Source organism: Neolamprologus brichardi, chromosome 18, assembly GCF_056152115.1.
Source record: "Neolamprologus brichardi isolate AB-2024 chromosome 18, ASM5615211v1, whole genome shotgun sequence".
Taxonomy (NCBI): Eukaryota; Metazoa; Chordata; class Actinopteri; order Cichliformes; family Cichlidae; genus Neolamprologus; species Neolamprologus brichardi.
Genome location: NC_142121.1, coordinates 5,256,763 through 5,274,322, shown reverse-complemented (window position 1 = coordinate 5,274,322; position 17,560 = coordinate 5,256,763). Strand labels below are relative to the sequence as shown.

Sequence of the window (17,560 nt, the reverse complement as noted above, 5' to 3'; positions counted from 1 at the left end):
AAAAACATATTATATTTTAACATTGAGGTACAAAATGTTGCAAAAGCTACAGAGCAGGTTGTTTTGGTTTTTTACACTGGTTCCTTTTTCATTCCTTCCAGCATCCTTGTACCTGACAATTTTCAAAGAAATGCATCTTTTTGTTTGTTTGCAAACTGAACTTACAAAAAAAATCCATCTAACTCAGGGGATGACACCAAGCTTCAGACACCAAGCTTTGTACCATCAGCTTGTTGCAGAACCATATGATTTGTTTCTTCAGCTGATTCTGCAGAAAAAGTATCTCAAAGTAATTTCCTTATAAAACAGGAAGGAAATCCAGCAAAGACCTGACACATGACTTGGTTCAAGACTTTTGCACAGTACTGTGCTGTGCTTATTATAATGACCAAGATCAAAGTTTCCATAATCTTTGTGACAAATGTTTCCCTTTGCAGTTTGCCATTTCAGGGTAAATCCAGCCCTGAAACCACAAAACCAGTTTAGTGTTTGAAATTACTGTGTGAGACGATTGTGACTTTTATTGGGCACTTATCGTTCGTTTCCTTAGTTTAGTAATTAAGGTGGCAAACAGAACAACAGCTAAATGACACTGCGTGAGAGAGGGCAGACTGGGCTACCTGCCACACTCGACGGAATGAGCCCATCTTAACAAGGAAAGCTCACATCTACAAAGAGACGTTGACCCATTTTGCTCTGCTGCCTGTGCTGTTCTGGCCATAAATCAAGATCAGAGCTCACTGCCAAACCAGGATCTCCAACATGGACCTGCTCCACTTTCCACTGCTGGGTCCTTCAGTCCACACCAGTTCACCAATTCTGACACATATTTGCATCAGCGGGCCTGGTCTCAAATCATAGGTGCACTGTAAACCCCAACAGTATACCTGACTTATAAAGTTTGTGCATACAACAATTGAAATTCGTCACAAAGTTGAAACAACTTAAAACTTTTCTGTTCTGTTAACGATTCAAACAGTTATAATTGTACATGGCTTAGAAGTTAAGAGTAAATACTGCTTTTTTAATTATGATTTTTGAGTAAATGTTTTTTTTTTCGAGCTCCGCATGTGTACGTCATGACGTCATGACGTTTTCTCTCTAACCTGAACGACGTTGACAGAAAATTCTGTTCAATATGGCTGCCCTTCTCGAGCGACTGGAGAGCACATTTGGAGAAACTTGTAAGTAAAACGGAACCTTCGTTATGTTTATTTTTTCTGTAAAAAAGCAAGTATATTAATATGTTGAAGCCAATAACTTGTTTTCGAATGCACTTTTGTGTTAAACAGCACAGACCCAGGTAGTGAATAGTTGTTCGCGGTTGTTCGCGCTCTTTTTCAAACCGATGATGTCGTCATTTTTACATTTTTAACCGATTAAAACACAGTTTTAATAAGAATTGCACATAAAGAAAGTGTCTTAGTGATATTTTAACGACCCATTGCCAACGCAAGAAAGTTGGCGTTTTTACAACAGCAGCCTCATTGTTCGGCAGGTTTTTTTTTTCTTCTCATTAGCATCATTCAAAAGTGACTTAGCTAGCAGTGGCAACTTCTATCTTAAACAATTAAAAGTAATACCCAGATTGAAATATAGCAAGGTGTTGTATATTTAGTGTGCTGATAAGGTTTTCAGTATTTTTATTTTTTATTCCAAGGCTGAAGACCGAAGAAAAAAACTTAAGACTGCAAGTAATTTCAGGTGGAGACAGTAAACACAGGTGAGTTGAAAGATCTATTGAAGAGTCCTTTCTTCATGGCCATTAAAACATTTGTAGGTTAAAATACCTGTTTTTTTTTTCTTCTTTTTAATCATGCCCCTGCTTTGTCACACTGAATCATGTTGAAAAGATATATTTTCATGGCTCCCCCCATTACCATTACCTTGTACTTCTTTCAACCGGTCTATTTTATTTTGTGACATTAACATCTTAAATGTACCCCGCCAGTATAATTATTAATAGCTGTGTTATTATTTATAATGCATCTTTTTATCATGTGCAGATCTACCAAGGGTCGGTGGCACAGTTCAACCTTTGTGGTAAGTTATAACACTTCATATTTAGTCACATAAGTAAGTTGTTTCATCAGTTGTTGCGTTCTTATAAAATAATTTTGTATAATTGTACAAAATTACTGAGGATACATCCAATGTGTAAATCCCAATCAACAATTTTACTGTGATATTTGCTCATGTTTAAAGAATCTCCATTATATTGGTTACTGAGTTTCCATTTTTTTGTAGGGCCAAATTTGTATTAAAAATTTATATTTTCATGTGATGTGAAAATACTCAATCATTTTTAATTTTTAAAAGAAACCATTCATTAAGTCCCTTAAAGTGCAGATTTCAGTAGTTGCTGAAATGCATATAAAATGTCCCCCAAAAACCGTCTTCATACGTTGATTGGGGTATTTCAAAATTAAAAATGTTTAGAAACCCAAATTTTGACTGAAAGTTTCATAATCTGGACGTGTGATGTAACTGAAGGGAGTTGTATGTTATGCGCTGTTGGCAGTAGGTGGTGTTCGTGAGCGTTAGTGTGTTTACTATGATTATATTGCATTTATTTTTCTTAAAAATACAAAATTATTGTGTTTGTGGAAGCTGTACAAACACCAGCCTGTGTGTCAGGACTAGGGCTGGGTATCGTCACTGATTTCGTGAATCGATTCAATTCCGATTCACAAGGTCCCGAATCGATTCGATTTAATTCGATTCGATTCAATTCGATTTGAATCTGGGAAATTTTGACAGTCAGAAATATTATAATTCAGAACAGTATATTTACATATTTTTGTATCTATAAAAAGGAAGCTGACACACGCAAGACTTTAGCAAAGGTGTGAGCATCACAGCAGATGCTTTTGTGTTAAAGTAGCTGAGGATAAAACACAGAAAAACATGAAGGCGATTTTCCTGGCCTGGGATTTTATAAAAATATTCTGCAGTACATCAAAAACGAAAGAAAACCATTAATCAACATATGAACATTACCTCTGATGTTAAAGCGGTTTTATTAGAGACACGGCTAAGCGTTTTGCATAATTTTAAAAAGTTTAAATTTGTTCAGTATTGAACGGCAGAAATTAGGTTTTCTTTTCAGAAGTATATAAAACAAAGAAAAAAAACGTTGGCCGACAGCGCTGTGAACAACGGTAGACTTGTGCGTAACCAGCAAGCGAATAATGCAGAAAACAGATTTTTAGACGGGAAACTGTTCTTGAAGTACAGGGAGAGAGAGAGAGCTGTGCATCGTGGTCGAAGCAAAACAGTAAAAGTAAGAGTGAATACATGACGGTGTTAATGTGAAGCATAGTTTGGATCTTCTTTTGCTGCTGGTTCGGTCAATATTGTTTGGAGAGACATCAAACTAACAGCTTTAGAATCAGCTCATAAAGGGCGTGAACACAAAGCGCGGACCTGCCGACAGATCAGAATCAGTGAGCTGTCGGCTTTCAGCCCCGACTGTGAGAAAGGCGACATCTAACTGATTCTGATCCGCGGGTTGCGCTGTGTGTTTAAGTCTTTGTGCAGAATTGGTGTTCCTGCTCTCATTTACTGTCTTAGCTGTTTGGTGGTTGTTGAAATTTTGTGAGATTTCGCCAGAGATTCTGGCATTTCCGGCAAAATAAATTTATATTAAAAAATCGATTCAGGATTTTAATGAATCGATTTTACGTTATCCAAGCCAGAATCGATTTTAATCGATGAATCGATTATAAAAACCCATCCCTAATAATAAGGTTAATGGTATGATGTACAGTGCTTATGAGACAATTCATTTTTTTTAAAAATCATCTCCATTCCTTGTTTTATTCATAGGATGATGGCAGTATCCCAAAAGTTCCTGCTGAGAGTTCACCTCACCACAGATGTTGTTGTGAAGGTTTCTCTAACTAAGCGGCCTGAGTCGGTGGAAGAACTAATCACCATACTCCGTGAGAAGCTCAACCCTAGGCTGGACTTTGAGTTTACCTTACAATACAAAGACCCCGACTTTGATGGGCAACTTACCTGCCTACTGGATATTCAAGAGTTGCCGGAGAAGGGCACCCTAAAAGTAGTGAGATCTGAAAGTGATGTCAGTTCTTGTGCAAGTTCTGATACAGACATCCTTCCTCATGTGCCTTTAGCTCAGCGTCTGAAGTGTTGGCCTGACACTTTCCCAGTACCTACCTTTTCTTACGAAGTTGAACATGTACTTGAGGAGGGAAATAGAGCCTTTGAGATGTCTGGAAAACATCTGAAGTTGACTCGAGCCCAAAAGCACAACATCTTGGAGACCATGGCTTCAGCGATGCACACCTTCAAAGCCTATCCGAGTGATGGAGATGTCGGTTTGGCAGCAGAAGCTCTTGTTACCACTCATCCATGTCTTAAAGAGCCTGGAAGTAGGAATGGAAGTTATGGTTGGAAGACCAGTTTAAAATTCAAGATGGGAAAGTATCGCACCAAGCTAGCCAGATCTGGATGTGTGGAGGTGTCTGTCAACGCTGGCAGGAGGAGTGTTAACAACCCTGAAGGAGAGCACCCCCACTCAAACATAAAAAGAGCCAGTAGAGCTGAGGTGAACTACCTCCCAAACCTTCCAAGAGGAGAAGATCAGGTCAGTTTGGAGGATATGAGAGTCCAGATAAAAAATGAGGTTGAGAAGACTGAGCCCAACAAAATAATGATTGAAAAACTGATGCAGACTACCTTTCCACTTCGTCGCCATGAAATTATTCAAGACAACCCAATGGTAAAGAACTTCTTAGAGAAATGGCCTGCTCTGCTATTTGACTCTCAGGTATCTGTGCTTTGATTTTTTTTTCTTCTTCAGTTTAACATGAAACAATGCAAGTTCAGCAGATCTCTTCAGATTCAGATAATAAATAAATAACAAATAAATAAATAATAGATAACAAACAAAAATATATTTCAGCTTTGTGATACACTTGTGCTTGTGGTTCGGGTCCAATTTTAAAAAAAAACAAAAAACTTAATAGGACATCTATAAAACAAGGTTAGACAGAAGTTGGGCAATTCCTCTTTAATGATAAGATGTAAATTTGGTCAGTAATTTGGCTTCATGTTGATGTTTTTGTTCCTGTTTTATTTTAGATTTGTGCGGAGTTCCACCGAGTCACAAACATCAACCTGCGGAACCAGTTCTACGCTGAACTTGACAGACACACACCACGACTCATGGCTCTATACAGACAGAAGGCTGCACGGACTGGCAAGATATCGGAGGCTCTGCGAACCATCCTGAATCATTATGATCTTCAGGTGAATATTGATAATGATAAAATTAACACAAATTAAACGTTTCACTGATAAAAACTCAATTTTTTCCTTGCTTTGAACATCTGTGTTCTATACAGATTACAGCTCTGATCTGTTATTATTTTAAAATACTGTGTAGGATTTTTGTCAAATGAGTAAGATACAGACTCTTTGTCATAAGAGACAGAAAGGTTGTCTTAAAAGAAATGTCTCCAAAATTATGTAGAGTCACATGCCATGCAGTTTCATAAACATGTATTCTCCCCAAAGAATGACACCTGAAAACTTTGTGTTCAATGAACTTTTCTTTTCCCTTTTTAGGAGGCGCCTGATGTCAACGTGAAACGCACTGCAGTGCTTCGTGCCCTTCCTGTATACCTGTGGGAGGAGGACCCAGAATTCTTTAAGACATGTAATGTAAGTGTATTTTTGCATCACTTAAATTCTGCCAGTGAGATAAAACACCATGTTTTTTTTTAAAATACAATTTAATACCCTAGCAGCTACCAAATTGTACAAGCAAAATACCCTCTCTTTAGAAAACCCTCACACACACACACACACAGAGTCAGGAGCAGGGCACAGGCGTATCACAGCACTTCGGCTACGCTGCAGGTGGCCCCAAAAACAAGGCTGAAGTCAAGATTTAGTTTCTTTTTGAGATAAAGTCATAAAATAAAAATTACTTCTTTTTTTTTTTTTTTTAGAAAAATAACAAACATACTAATTATGTAATGACAGAAGCTAACGCGTTAATGTACATTTTTCAAAAAAGTAGAGTACCCTAACCCGTTACAAAGTAACCCACTACACTGCTGAATTTTTTGCTAGATTACAGGTCTTGCTTGTCACATTCTCTCAAACCAACCTTACTTATTGATACTGTGTCTATTCCAGGCGGACACATTGGATGAGTCGACCCTCATTGACACTCCAGTTGCCCTTCTCACAGTGGTTACCGACGGCACTTCCCAGACCAGTTCTGTCCATTTTACTTCCTCAAGCATGGCCGTTGTGGTGGAAGGCGACTTGGTGATGCGTGATATTCCCACATTTGCAGATGCATTTGCCTTATTGTTTGGCTTGATCTATGCTCTGCATTTAGACTACCCCAGGAAGCTGGTTCACACATTTACCTTTGTCCAAAAAATCTTCATGGGGCTTGATGACGGCAAACCCCTGAAACCCTGCCTACATGCTCTTAAAAATGATTTGTTACTGAAAGAGTAGTTTTGGAAGGAATATAAGGCAATGTTTGTTAGGACATGCACTCTGTTACTGAGCACTTTGTTTGAAGCACTTTATTTAAAGCACTTTAAGTTTACTACAGGCTTTGGGTGGATTTAACTCCATCAGTTTACCTAATTTTCCTATACTTGCCTGCCTGTTCTTGTTATTTGTAAGATGATCATCTTTATTTGTATCCATTTTTAAAAATTGTTTTTTATTTCTTTTTCAAACAAAAGTGATTAGTATTTGAATTTTTATTTTGAATTTTTGTGTATTTTGAGAAAGATGCTATTAGGACTGATGTTGTCCTTTGTGATTTTACAAAAAGATGTTCTACACCGAATTTATAATGCTCACTTTATGGTGCCCATGTCCATGTTAATGGTTTTATAAAAACATTTGTGATGTTTTTACATTTCCATAAAAAAATGTTAAATAAACAAAATGTAAAGTAAATGAATTTCTCAAATTTTTTTTACTAGTCTAAACTCAAACATTTAAAAATAAATATCTTTTAATTAATAATCATATAATTTGCGTTTAGGTTGTAATATAATTGCATTGTGTTGGATCAAAATAGTAAACTACAAAAAACACAAAAATATTAAAATTAAAGTATATAGTTTTTAAGTAAAGCTCAATTAATAAAATAAAAATATAATTAAAAAATTTTAAGTTAACAATAAATACAAATTTTGAGTACCCCCATACTTAGAAGAGATGAGTTTGTGTACTTAAAACTTTTGAGGTAATCAGTTTCCACAAATGTTTTAAGTTCAGTGAACTGATTCGGGTTTACAGTGTGTCTTTCATGGTAAGACATTTCTCTTTTCTTTGTTGTTTCAAACTGTTGACTGTGAATTTCAGCTAATGAAAACTGGATCGTGGGATTTAAATTTGCTGTCAACTGGCTTATTTTGTGCGTTACTAGCTAACTGTTACAGAAAACAGCAGCAACTTACAAATAAAAAGATAATCCATAAGATTTCATGCAGAAACGTTAGCTGAAACAACCATCTGCACCCATCTAATACTAAATAAAATACTAAATGAAAACACAGGTTCTCATTTTGTAACATTATGCATGGTATTACATATGAACTTGACTCAGACGTGTGTAGATTTAGGTAGTGCTAGAAGGATTGTGAAAGATTGTTTGAAAAAAGATAAAACCATGTCGGCTACTAGATGTGAAACAGGACTTGTAACGTTGCTGACCCCATCATCCACCCCCACCTCCACAGGATCTTTGTTTCTGAGACAGGAGTGTCATTATACACATGGCGACAGTCATAAAGATAGAAGTTATTTACCTGTTTAGAATTATCACCGTGGATTTAGAAGAACCAGACATTTCTGTAGGGATGGATGAGAAAACACATTTCTGTTTTTACGTGGGCACATCATTTTGCTCACAAACACACACACCATAACATCCATCCATCCATCTTCATCTGCTTTATCTGGGGTCGGGTCGCGGGGGCAGCAGCCTAAGCAGAGAAGCCCAGACCTCCCTCTCCCCAGCCACCTCCTCCAGCTTATCCGGGGGAACACCAAGGCGCTCCCAGGCCAGCCGAGAGATATAATCTCTCCAGCGTGTCCTGGGTCTACACCTCACCCAGGAGGCGCCCAGGAGGCATCCTTGTCAGATGCCCGAACCTTAGTCTGAGCCCCTCCCGGATGGTTCATAACATACCATAGTTTATTTATATAGCATTATGGCTGACCAAAGTGCTGTACAACACAGATAAAGTTATTTATATAGAAACTCATTCAACTTTTCATGCACACTTCTTTTTGCAGACCATTAACAGGGAGCTGCAGTTTGTGTGTGTTACCTGGGTTTTATCCATGCTGCGTGTTTACAATGCCACGTTATGAGGGTGTGTCTTCCTCCCAGAGACAAAAATGTAATCCATGCTACGTAAATTATTAAAGGTGAGGACATGATTTCAGGTTGGCATGTGTGTAGGCAACTGATAGTTAAGTCTACAGCAAGTGTTCAGGAAATGAAGGTAAGTCACTGCGATGTGCACGGAAGTCATGAATACAGTAGTGTGTGTGTGTGTGTGTGTGTGTGTGTGTGTGTGTGTGTGTGTGTGTGTGTGTGTGCGCATCAGTCACTAATTGGGCTGAATTTCATGGAGCAACAAAAGATCAGACTCGAAAATTCCAGCTCTGGTTTGTACAGGCTCCGCTTTGTTGTCCTTTCGCCTCTGTTTGCTGTGTTAACAGTTATGTGTCTCCCTCCCTCTCTCTGTCTCTCACTCTCTCTCTCTCTTTAGGTCTTTCTCTCAGTGTCTCTCTCACCCTTCTCCCCCCTTTTTTGTGCGGCTCATGAAAGGCTTTTTACTCCAAATGAAGCACGGTCAACCCAACTGCTTGGAGCCAAGCAACCGCCAGAGGCCAAATCCTGCGAGGGGCTTCACCTTCTCGCATGTCTCTCTTCTCGCTTCACATTGAAACACAGACACACACACACGTTTTAGGAGACAGCTGCAATGAAGCCTAGATCTTCAGTGAAGAGGACCTTCATCAGTGTCTCCATCTATGGGAAAAGTACCGGTGCTGAGCTTGGACTTGAGCTTTTGGTCGGATTTTGCGTTTGATCTTAGAGTTGGATAAAGTTTGAGCACAGGATGATGCTAGAGATGCAAAACCCCGAGGATAGTGGTGGTGGTGTTGGAGGTTCTAGCTTTGTGGACATGCTGGGCACTGAAGAGATGGAGTGTAAGATCTGCTACTGCGCCTACAACCTGGGGAGTCGAAGGCCAAAGGTGCTTGAGTGCTGCCACCGTCTCTGCTCCAAATGTCTCATTAAGATCCTGGATTTGGGTGAGTCGCCTCCCAATGCCTTGGTGTGTCCGTTTTGTCGCTATCTCACTAGACTGCCGGGAGATGCTGTGAGCAACCTGCCAGATGACTGCAACCTGGTGGCAACGCTGACCCTCCAAAACAAGAATCAGAGAAACCGGCAGTTCCACCAGGAGGCAACTACGGAGCTGCTCCTAAGCCCCATGCGCCTGAGCTCACTGATGAGCAGCAATTCACCTGTGATATCTACTTCCTCCTCCACATCTTCCTCTACCCCTTACTCCACCATCCGCAGCTCCCCTAATTTTGTGGTCATTACTATCATGGAGCCTCCGCCCGCATCCATATCCACCCAAGACATCCATCCCTACCAGCAGATACATGGCTCTCACCTGTCAAACCAGGACTACCACTCATCCAGTCAGGACTCTATGGCATCCATCGCAGAGAGGTGGACAGTGTGGAACTGTGCAGCCCTCCTGTGCCAGACTTCAGCCCGGGCATTGGTATGGGTCCTGGGGCTCTTGTACTTTAGCTCCCTGCCTATGGGGGTTTACCTGCTCATAATGCAGAGGACAACACTTGGGGTGCTTCTGGTGAGCCTGGTTCCTGCCAGCCTCATCGTGATCATGGTCTATGGGTTCTGCCAGTGTATCTGCCATGAGTTCTGGGACTGCTTACCATCATAATGCAACCAAATGAACAGGCAATGCTTTGCTTTGAACATGCTTGACAATAGATCTCCAGAATTGACTGATGGGGATGTTACTGTGTAGCTAACCATGTGAACTGTTATTTGAATGGCATAAAGGTGGAGCTCATACATCTTAATTTGTGCAGTTTTTAGGCTGATAATTTACTTACCTAATAAAGCTCAAAATGTCAGATAGCTTCGACTAAAACACGACTTCTGAAGTCACTGTTTAATGTAATGCATTATGATGTTATAGTTCAAAATCTAAAGGAATGTACAGACTGTTCTCATCTCCACAGTGGCTGATTTACATACATGGTGTCCTCTTTTACCTATTCCCTGATACATCAGGTTAGCTATTAACCAACCAGCTTTCTTCCGAGTGCCATGAGTGGCAAACATAAGGTTTGAACCACAGCTCCTGTGGTCACAGCCAGAGCTGTGCACCTGAGATGCTCATATCAGAGCTATCCTATCATCGTGCAGAGCGAAGATTAAAAATAAAACTGACAGAGTATTTAGATCAGGCTGAACTTTTGGCTGATTGGGATTACTTTCACGTGACTAACATCATCATTTGAAATTTTGGCCACGTTTAGGCACGAGCATCTGCCACTGTAGCAGTACATATCTGAAAGAACATGAGAAAAAACACAATAGGTACCTTTAATAGAGATATAATATGTAAAACGCAACCTGCAGATCAGCAGCAGAGATCTTAAACGTTGTCTCTGAGATCTTAGATTTGATCTTAAACACACTCATTGCTTGTGTCAGAGGGACAAATCATTTTGTTCTGATTAAAGCCCTGCCAGCTAAAATGATTAATTCCCTCAAATAGAATAAAAGGAGGCATAATAATAATGTTTGCTGATAACTAACATTGGAGGGAAAAGCGGGATCTAGCTGATATAATTAGTCAAACATTAAGCTAGTGTTTTTTTTTAAGACGTGGGATCTCTGCTATCTATTCACAGAGTAATGTATTATTAGTCTGAGCCACCAGAGGGTGCTGTGACCATCCACCCCAACATCCACCTTCACTGCTGAGGTTTTGCTGGATGTCCTGTCCTTGCAAAAGTCTTTATTTCCAGTGTCTTTATTCAGGCTGTTAATCCTTGCAAAAAGATGTCAGCTAACGGAGTGACTGATAACTGACATCTCTGTCAATTAAAACAGTTAGAATCTGCTTCAGACCAGCTCAGATTGTTGTTTAAGATTTTGGTGCAAATGTAACAGCAGTGTTTACACTGTAAGTTTGAAAGTCAAATTAACAGTCATGTTTTCATGCTTACTTGCTATTGTCTGGAGCGGAGACGTCTGGAGAGATAACTGACTGAGAGATCCAAGTCAAACACAAGCTAATGAATGAGTATGAGATGAATAACATTGTACTGCTATCATTTGTGGCTTATTAAAATAGTCTTTAACCCTGGAATTTTTTGTTTTACCTTAATATAATAATACAAATACAAACCTTTTAAAAGGTGCCAAATTGACTACCAAATTACTCATTATTTTATCTTGTACTGGGTTAGACTAGTTTTTGCCTTCAGATCTACTGAGCAAGGTGTTGGAACTTCTCGCAGATTTTAGTCCATATTGACATGATGGCATCACGCAGTTGCCGCATGATGAGAATCTCCTGGTTCTCCTGGTTCTTGTATCAACAGTTCAGGCATCCATGTTATTATGTTCCATCCATCCATCCATTTTCTTCTACTTATCCAGTTGTTTACACCAAATTCTGACCTTCTCATCTGAATGTTGCAGTGTTGTCAATCAGACGTCGTCTTGACCACATGTTAAAGTTTAAATCTGTTGAGCTGAACAATTGGTTAATTAGATATTTGCATAAGCAGTTGAACGGGTGGATTTGGCACCAGGTGGCATTCCTGTCACAACTCCAAAGGGTGCCTGCAGCTGGAATTGAACCAGCAACCTTCCACATATCAAGTGAGCGTGTTAACTTCTACACCACAAAGAGCAAAAGAAAAGTGAAAGGTGTGCCTGGAAGTATATTATGTTCTGTCAAGTTAATGTTATACTAAGAACTGAAAGCAATGGCAAATAATATAGACATATAAATAATATAAAGTTTTTTTAATACAACATTTTATGCATGGGAAGCAGAAGCACAAAATAAGAGTGCTAACAAAGAACAAACTTAAGTTATTTCACATCATGCAATAAAGTGCCGATTCTTAGTCACATGCGTTTTAATTTATGTGATTAGTGGAGAAGCATAAACAGCATATTGTGACGTATATATATGCATAAAAACAGGGGCTTTATTACATCGCTCTACACAGCGTCACCATTGGTTAGAAGGCGAGCTTTAAATACCACTTTATTTGATTATTCTGCTCTGAATTGCTTTTTAGAAACTTTTATTCTTTATTTTCTGTCAGTTTTATTCCTCTTTATTTTGCAACACCCAGAACTTTTTCATGTAAAATCAGTACAAAGTAAAATGTGATCAATTTGGAATATTGGAATGGATAAATACAGAATTAAATTACAAAAAAAAGCACTGAAGCTAAGCCTTGATGTGGCTCAGTAGAAGAAGAAGGAAGAGGATCAATCCCACCAGAGCCCTTCTGTGTGGAGTTTTGTTTTTGCTTTCAGGAGTTCTGGTGAATTCTGTAAAAGAGACTCTTAATCAGTTTCACTTCCTGGTTTAATATCGTTCAAAAGGACACACCAACCAGAGATCCTCAATGTGTGAAAATCATTATTTCTGTAAAATGTTGCTGTTGATTTAAAATACTTTGCTTGTACAAACTGTTTTTATAGCTTATTTTGCTATGATCCTGGTTTATACTGCATTGATGTGTCATTAGCCTTTTCGTGTTTGAGCTGCTGAATATAAGATGATAACAGAAAATATCCCTTTCTAAAAAAAATAATTAGGATTGAATAAAGAGCTTCAGTTTATAGATGAATACATTTTCCACCACCGGTTTCAAATCCGAGCTTTCATTTCTGTTGCGCTATTATTTATTCATTCATTTGTTTAAGACACTGAGGAGCTGTTCCCAGCACAATTTGTACACATTCTGCTTCTACAGCACACGTCTTGCTGATGATAAACAGCCAAGGCCTAATGTGTGTGTTTTCCAGGGGATGTGAATGTGAACAACTGCTTCCCTACAGGGAGCGTAACATCATTTCAGATTCCTTTTTAGTGATGCAACGAACATTCCCACATGTTGGCGCGAGGGACATTCACAGACCATGTGAGCCAAACAAAACAAAACAAAAAAAAAAAGCCCTTTTAGTTTATAACAGTGATCAGAGCTGCTGGAAACAAAAACAAGACTAAACACGATCTTTAAAACAACTGTTTTAGTTCACTGGCAGGCATGAATTATGTATTACTGCCAAGCTTTTGTTTTACTTTCTGTCTGTGTGTGTTTTGACTGAGCTGGTTTCCTTTAATTTAACTATTAAAATATCAACTAACAGGGCTGGATTAGTGCTGAACTACACCCAAAAATATTCTCTGTTAATTAATAAGTAATTTGATTAGCTGCATGTCAGTTTAAAGTTCAAAACTCTGATGCTAAAACTTTTTACTGTAATGTTTATAGGCCCTTTAAAAAAATACAAGTTTAGGGAAAAATTATTACATAAAAAGTCCACATTAATCATAAGATACAACTTTATTAACACTAAATTTAAAAACCACCTTTCCTTAAACATCGGCTTCATAATTACCCCTCACTGTCTCTGGCCTGTATTTGTACAGCCACCATCCACCCCAACCACCTCCCTGATTAGCCCATAACATTTTCTCACAACAGAAAAACACTAGCAAACAATAGCAACGCAAATTGGTAAGAGGTTGTCTTTAAATTTACCTGATAAATTCATAGTACACATTGCACATTCAATTCGTGTTTATTTGACAGTTAGTTACTACGTGAAGCACAGTAAACTCTGAAGAAAGTGCTAATATTTTTCAGAGAAGTATAAGACACTTGTACCTAGCGGAGGCCGGTGTTGGCGAAGGGGATTTGAATGGTGAAAAACGCAACTCACTCCGACCTTAATCAAGATTTTGAACTTTTTGTTTATACCCTAAATGTAGAATCATTAGTATCAACCTTTACTCCACTTTTATTACCTGTGCAATCGACTATATGTTGCATTCAGTTACTGTGTGCAAGTTACATGTGCTGTAATTATGTTTAACGTCTGCACAGTGAGGCTACCAATATGTATCACCGGGGCATCACTGTTTACAGTCCAGCAAAAATAGAAATACAGAGATGTAAACTGAACATAAGAGCAATTTGATTTAATAAACTTCTTCATGTTAACAAGTTTTTGATAAAACATCTTTTATAAAGTAATACTGGTTCAGTCTCGTTCACAGTACAAAAAACAAAAAATCTATGTAAAAAAATGTATTTTAATGAAGCAAACAGTCATTGATATGATGTAGTAATTACATGTCAATTAATATTTAAAAAATTGGCAAATTAAATAAGATTAGCCCCAATAAAACCCTGGCTGTCAACATGTGTGAGACTGAAGACAAAAATAAAAATGCAATTAATGTGCAGTACACTGTTAATAAACTAGTAGAAGGCACATCTATAGATATGTTACTTACACACTGAGCAACTGTAATTAATTATTATCAAGTTCTCTATAAGTTCTCTGAAAATCCTTCAAGTGAGAGAAATCCTTCTAATGCTATAGAGTAGGGCTGCTGGAGGACTGGGGTTTTTTATTCATGTGATTCCACAGTGGAGTGGTGTACATGTTTGACAAACAAGTGTAAGATACCTGGTTTGATTCCATGACGAAATGCAAGGTGAACTGAACCAGGAGTTCTGACAAGACCCCCCTTTGGTGTTCTGGGTATTTGGTAGCCACCATGGCCCAATCAATTATGCCGTGCAATTGGCCATGGTGACTACTTTTGAATATGGTGCAGCTGAAAGTAGCTTTTTTTTGTCACTTATGATCTCTCCATGCTCCTCTTTTCTGTATTTCCTTGCCATCAGACCCCCTACTTGATCACCACAGATAGCTGCCCTTCCCCAAGCCTGGCTTGAAGTCTCTTTTCTGTTAAACAAGAGTTCTTCCTTCATTTGGTTGCCAAAAGCTGTTTGTATGTTTGTTTATATTATTAAAACCGAAATAAGTGATTAAAGTGATGCCTTCAAAGGGTGGTTAGCACCTGCACCTTGGGTTCAAATCCAGCCTTTCCTGCCTCTCCTGTAGTTTGCATGTTCCCCCTGTGTCTTTGTGGGTTCTATCTGGGTATTCTGGCTTATACCCAAAGTAGTGGATAGGGTTAAGTTAGTAAGTGGTAGATAAAAGATAAAAACCCTTCCACAAATAAGACCATATAGATTTTTCACCTTACACTGTCATAGGATATTAAAAAGAAAGACATATAATTAAGTGTAAATTTAGTTTAGAAACATCAACAATTAAAATGTAATAATAATGATAGAGCTTAAAAACTGAAAACAATGATGATGACACAAATCATGAAGACTTGCTGACAGTGTTAACCTTGTAATCTACTGATAAGATAGTTTTTAGCTCACTCTGTGTATTTTCTTCACATTCCCATAGGAAGTGAGTGGAGCTTTTTTTCAGCCAATCAGATCAGCGGATAATGCTCCGACAACAAACAAAAGATCGAGGCTAGCCGAGCTCATCATACTTTGTCGATCCGTCTAGGCTAACGTTAGTAGTTACTTTGCCCCCAGCACCGACTAGCTCCCTGTTTTTTTACTTCTTTGCTCAGATCCCGTGGGGCAGTCTCACCCTCTTGTTTCTATTTGTGTTTTAGTCAGACCTAATGTCAACCTGAGTCATTTTCAGCGATCGCTTCGCCTTTGCTGGCCAAGCTAAACGCGTTAGCCAGGTTAGCTGCTCGGCTAACCAGCTCTGGCTGCCTCTGCAACAACCAGCGAAGTCAATTAGCTTAGCCTCCTAGCTTGCTAGCTTTGCTAACTCCCCTTTAAAACTTGACACTGACGGACACAAGTGGCTCTGGCTTGTTGCTGACAAGCCAGTTTACTAAAACTCGTGTCGTAGCCATGTCTGGACAGTCATCCGGCGGTGGGTTTCTGATGTCGGTAGTTGTCCACGGAGACTCGGCTCTGAACGAGCAGGAAAAGGAGCTCAATCAACGGCTCCGACGGCTCTATCCGGCCGTTAACGAAAACGAGACTCCACTTCCCCGATCCTGGAGCCCGAAGGACAAGTTCAGCTACATCGGACTGTCTCAGAACAACCTCCGTGTACACTATAAAGGTATGACAGAAAGCCTTAATCGGGTATTTTTGTACTTGTGTTACCAAATGCTAACGACATGTTAGCTTAGCTTGACGGTTAGCGGATCAAAGCCAACTGCCGTTGAGGCTAAAAACAAAGTCTGCTAAGCTAGCAGCTTCACCAACAACAAGACAGAGGACATCTTGCAACCCGACCAGCTGGCGAGGTGTAGCCACAGCCAAAATTGACCTACTAGCTTGTTAGCTTTCCTGCTACCTTGTGAAACAGCTTGTCAGCTCCATTTATAGTCACCGGGAAGGTTTCACGACAGACAACCTGGCCAACTCTCTTGTGAAATATATATTTTAAAAAACATCCTTAGCCAAATTACATCTGATGGTTTGAGTGCCAAAATTACAACGTTTAGTGTTATCCAAAATGAACCAGAGCTTGACAACCCTCTGTTAGGCTAATGTAACATTATTTTATGTATTATTAATTGTCAGGAAATGCTGTGTCAAATATCGTGATTATCCCGGTCAGAGGCTCTGCTAGGCTTCCAGTGAAGTGGCTAGTGTTGATACGATATACAGAGATAGTTGGACTAGTTTCTATCTAGAGGGCTTTTTGTCTTTTCTTTTTTTTCTGGTGCAGGCCTACAAGAAAAGGCTAGTGTTTTGTTGCTGTTGTTGTTGTTTCTTGTTTTTTAAAAAGGTGCAACTGCTTCCTGGGTGTGTGCTGCTATTCTGTGTCTGTCTGGCCCTCTGCACACACACGCTTCCTTGTTGCAACTAGAATGTTCTGCCTTTGTGCAACAAATCCACCTGAATTTCTTACAGCAGCTGCAACTTTAACATTCAAACTCTGTAAAACTTTAACATGTACTGACCTCCAGGGAGCAATTCTCCACTTACTGAACAGTTTATTCTAACAGCAGTGTTAAGCTCTAAAATTCAGGCCTTCTGTGATTATGTTTTAACAGAATGCCATAGTTGTAAATGGAAACCCTTTGATTTTAGTTAGATGGGTTTTGGTTCCAATTCCAAATATAAATTCTCATATAAAACCCTCTGAAAAGATTGTTCTGTGAGTTCTACTGAAACTAAATGTCAGCTGTGTCCAAAGGCCTACCAGAAATGTAAAATACATTTGTAATGTAAAATAGCAAATACTTTACAAACTGAAATGTCAGTTATGTAAACATTTTTTTAAATAAACATATTCACATTTCACATGGTTAAATGCAAATATTTAGTGGTATAGTTGGCTAGAAAATGAATAATTCTTTGGTGGGTTAAGATT

At 38.9% G+C, this 17,560-nt stretch overlaps 3 protein-coding genes across 5 annotated transcripts in view; all 3 read left to right on the top strand.

The window, feature by feature from the left end:
- The first annotated feature begins 951 nt into the window (after nt 1–951).
- Nucleotides 952–6,960, top strand: LOC148097453 (uncharacterized). Of its 2 annotated transcripts, XM_087832132.1 has the most exons (7): nt 952–1,184; nt 1,661–1,723; nt 2,007–2,043; nt 3,829–4,795; nt 5,110–5,277; nt 5,596–5,691; nt 6,172–6,960. In XM_087832132.1, exons 4-7 carry the CDS (start codon nt 3,830–3,832, stop codon nt 6,502–6,504), a joined length of 1,563 nt encoding a protein of 520 aa, XP_087688258.1. In that variant the 5' UTR covers nt 952–1,184; nt 1,661–1,723; nt 2,007–2,043; nt 3,829; the 3' UTR covers nt 6,505–6,960. The 2 variants fall into 2 exon arrangements, with proteins under 2 accessions (XP_087688258.1, XP_087688259.1); XM_087832133.1 differs by lacking the exon at nt 3,829–4,795 and having other exon boundaries at nt 959–1,184.
- A 1,572-nt stretch (nt 6,961–8,532) lies between these two features.
- On the top strand, nt 8,533–10,177 carry rnf182 (ring finger protein 182). Of its 2 annotated transcripts, XM_087832163.1 has the most exons (2): nt 8,533–8,544; nt 9,228–10,177. In XM_087832163.1, exons 1-2 carry the CDS (start codon nt 8,533–8,535, stop codon nt 10,005–10,007), a joined length of 792 nt encoding a protein of 263 aa, XP_087688289.1. In that variant the 3' UTR covers nt 10,008–10,177. The 2 variants fall into 2 exon arrangements, with proteins under 2 accessions (XP_087688289.1, XP_006809588.3); XM_006809525.3 differs by lacking the exon at nt 8,533–8,544 and having other exon boundaries at nt 9,144–10,177.
- A 5,475-nt stretch (nt 10,178–15,652) lies between these two features.
- ranbp9 (RAN binding protein 9) overlaps nt 15,653–17,560 on the top strand; it is a 29,275-nt gene continuing 27,367 nt past the window's right edge. The window contains exon 1 of the mRNA XM_035916333.2: nt 15,653–16,297. Coding sequence (XP_035772226.1) covers nt 16,081–16,297 — 217 coding nt within the window. The 5' untranslated portion in view covers nt 15,653–16,080. The remainder of the gene's footprint in view (nt 16,298–17,560) is intronic.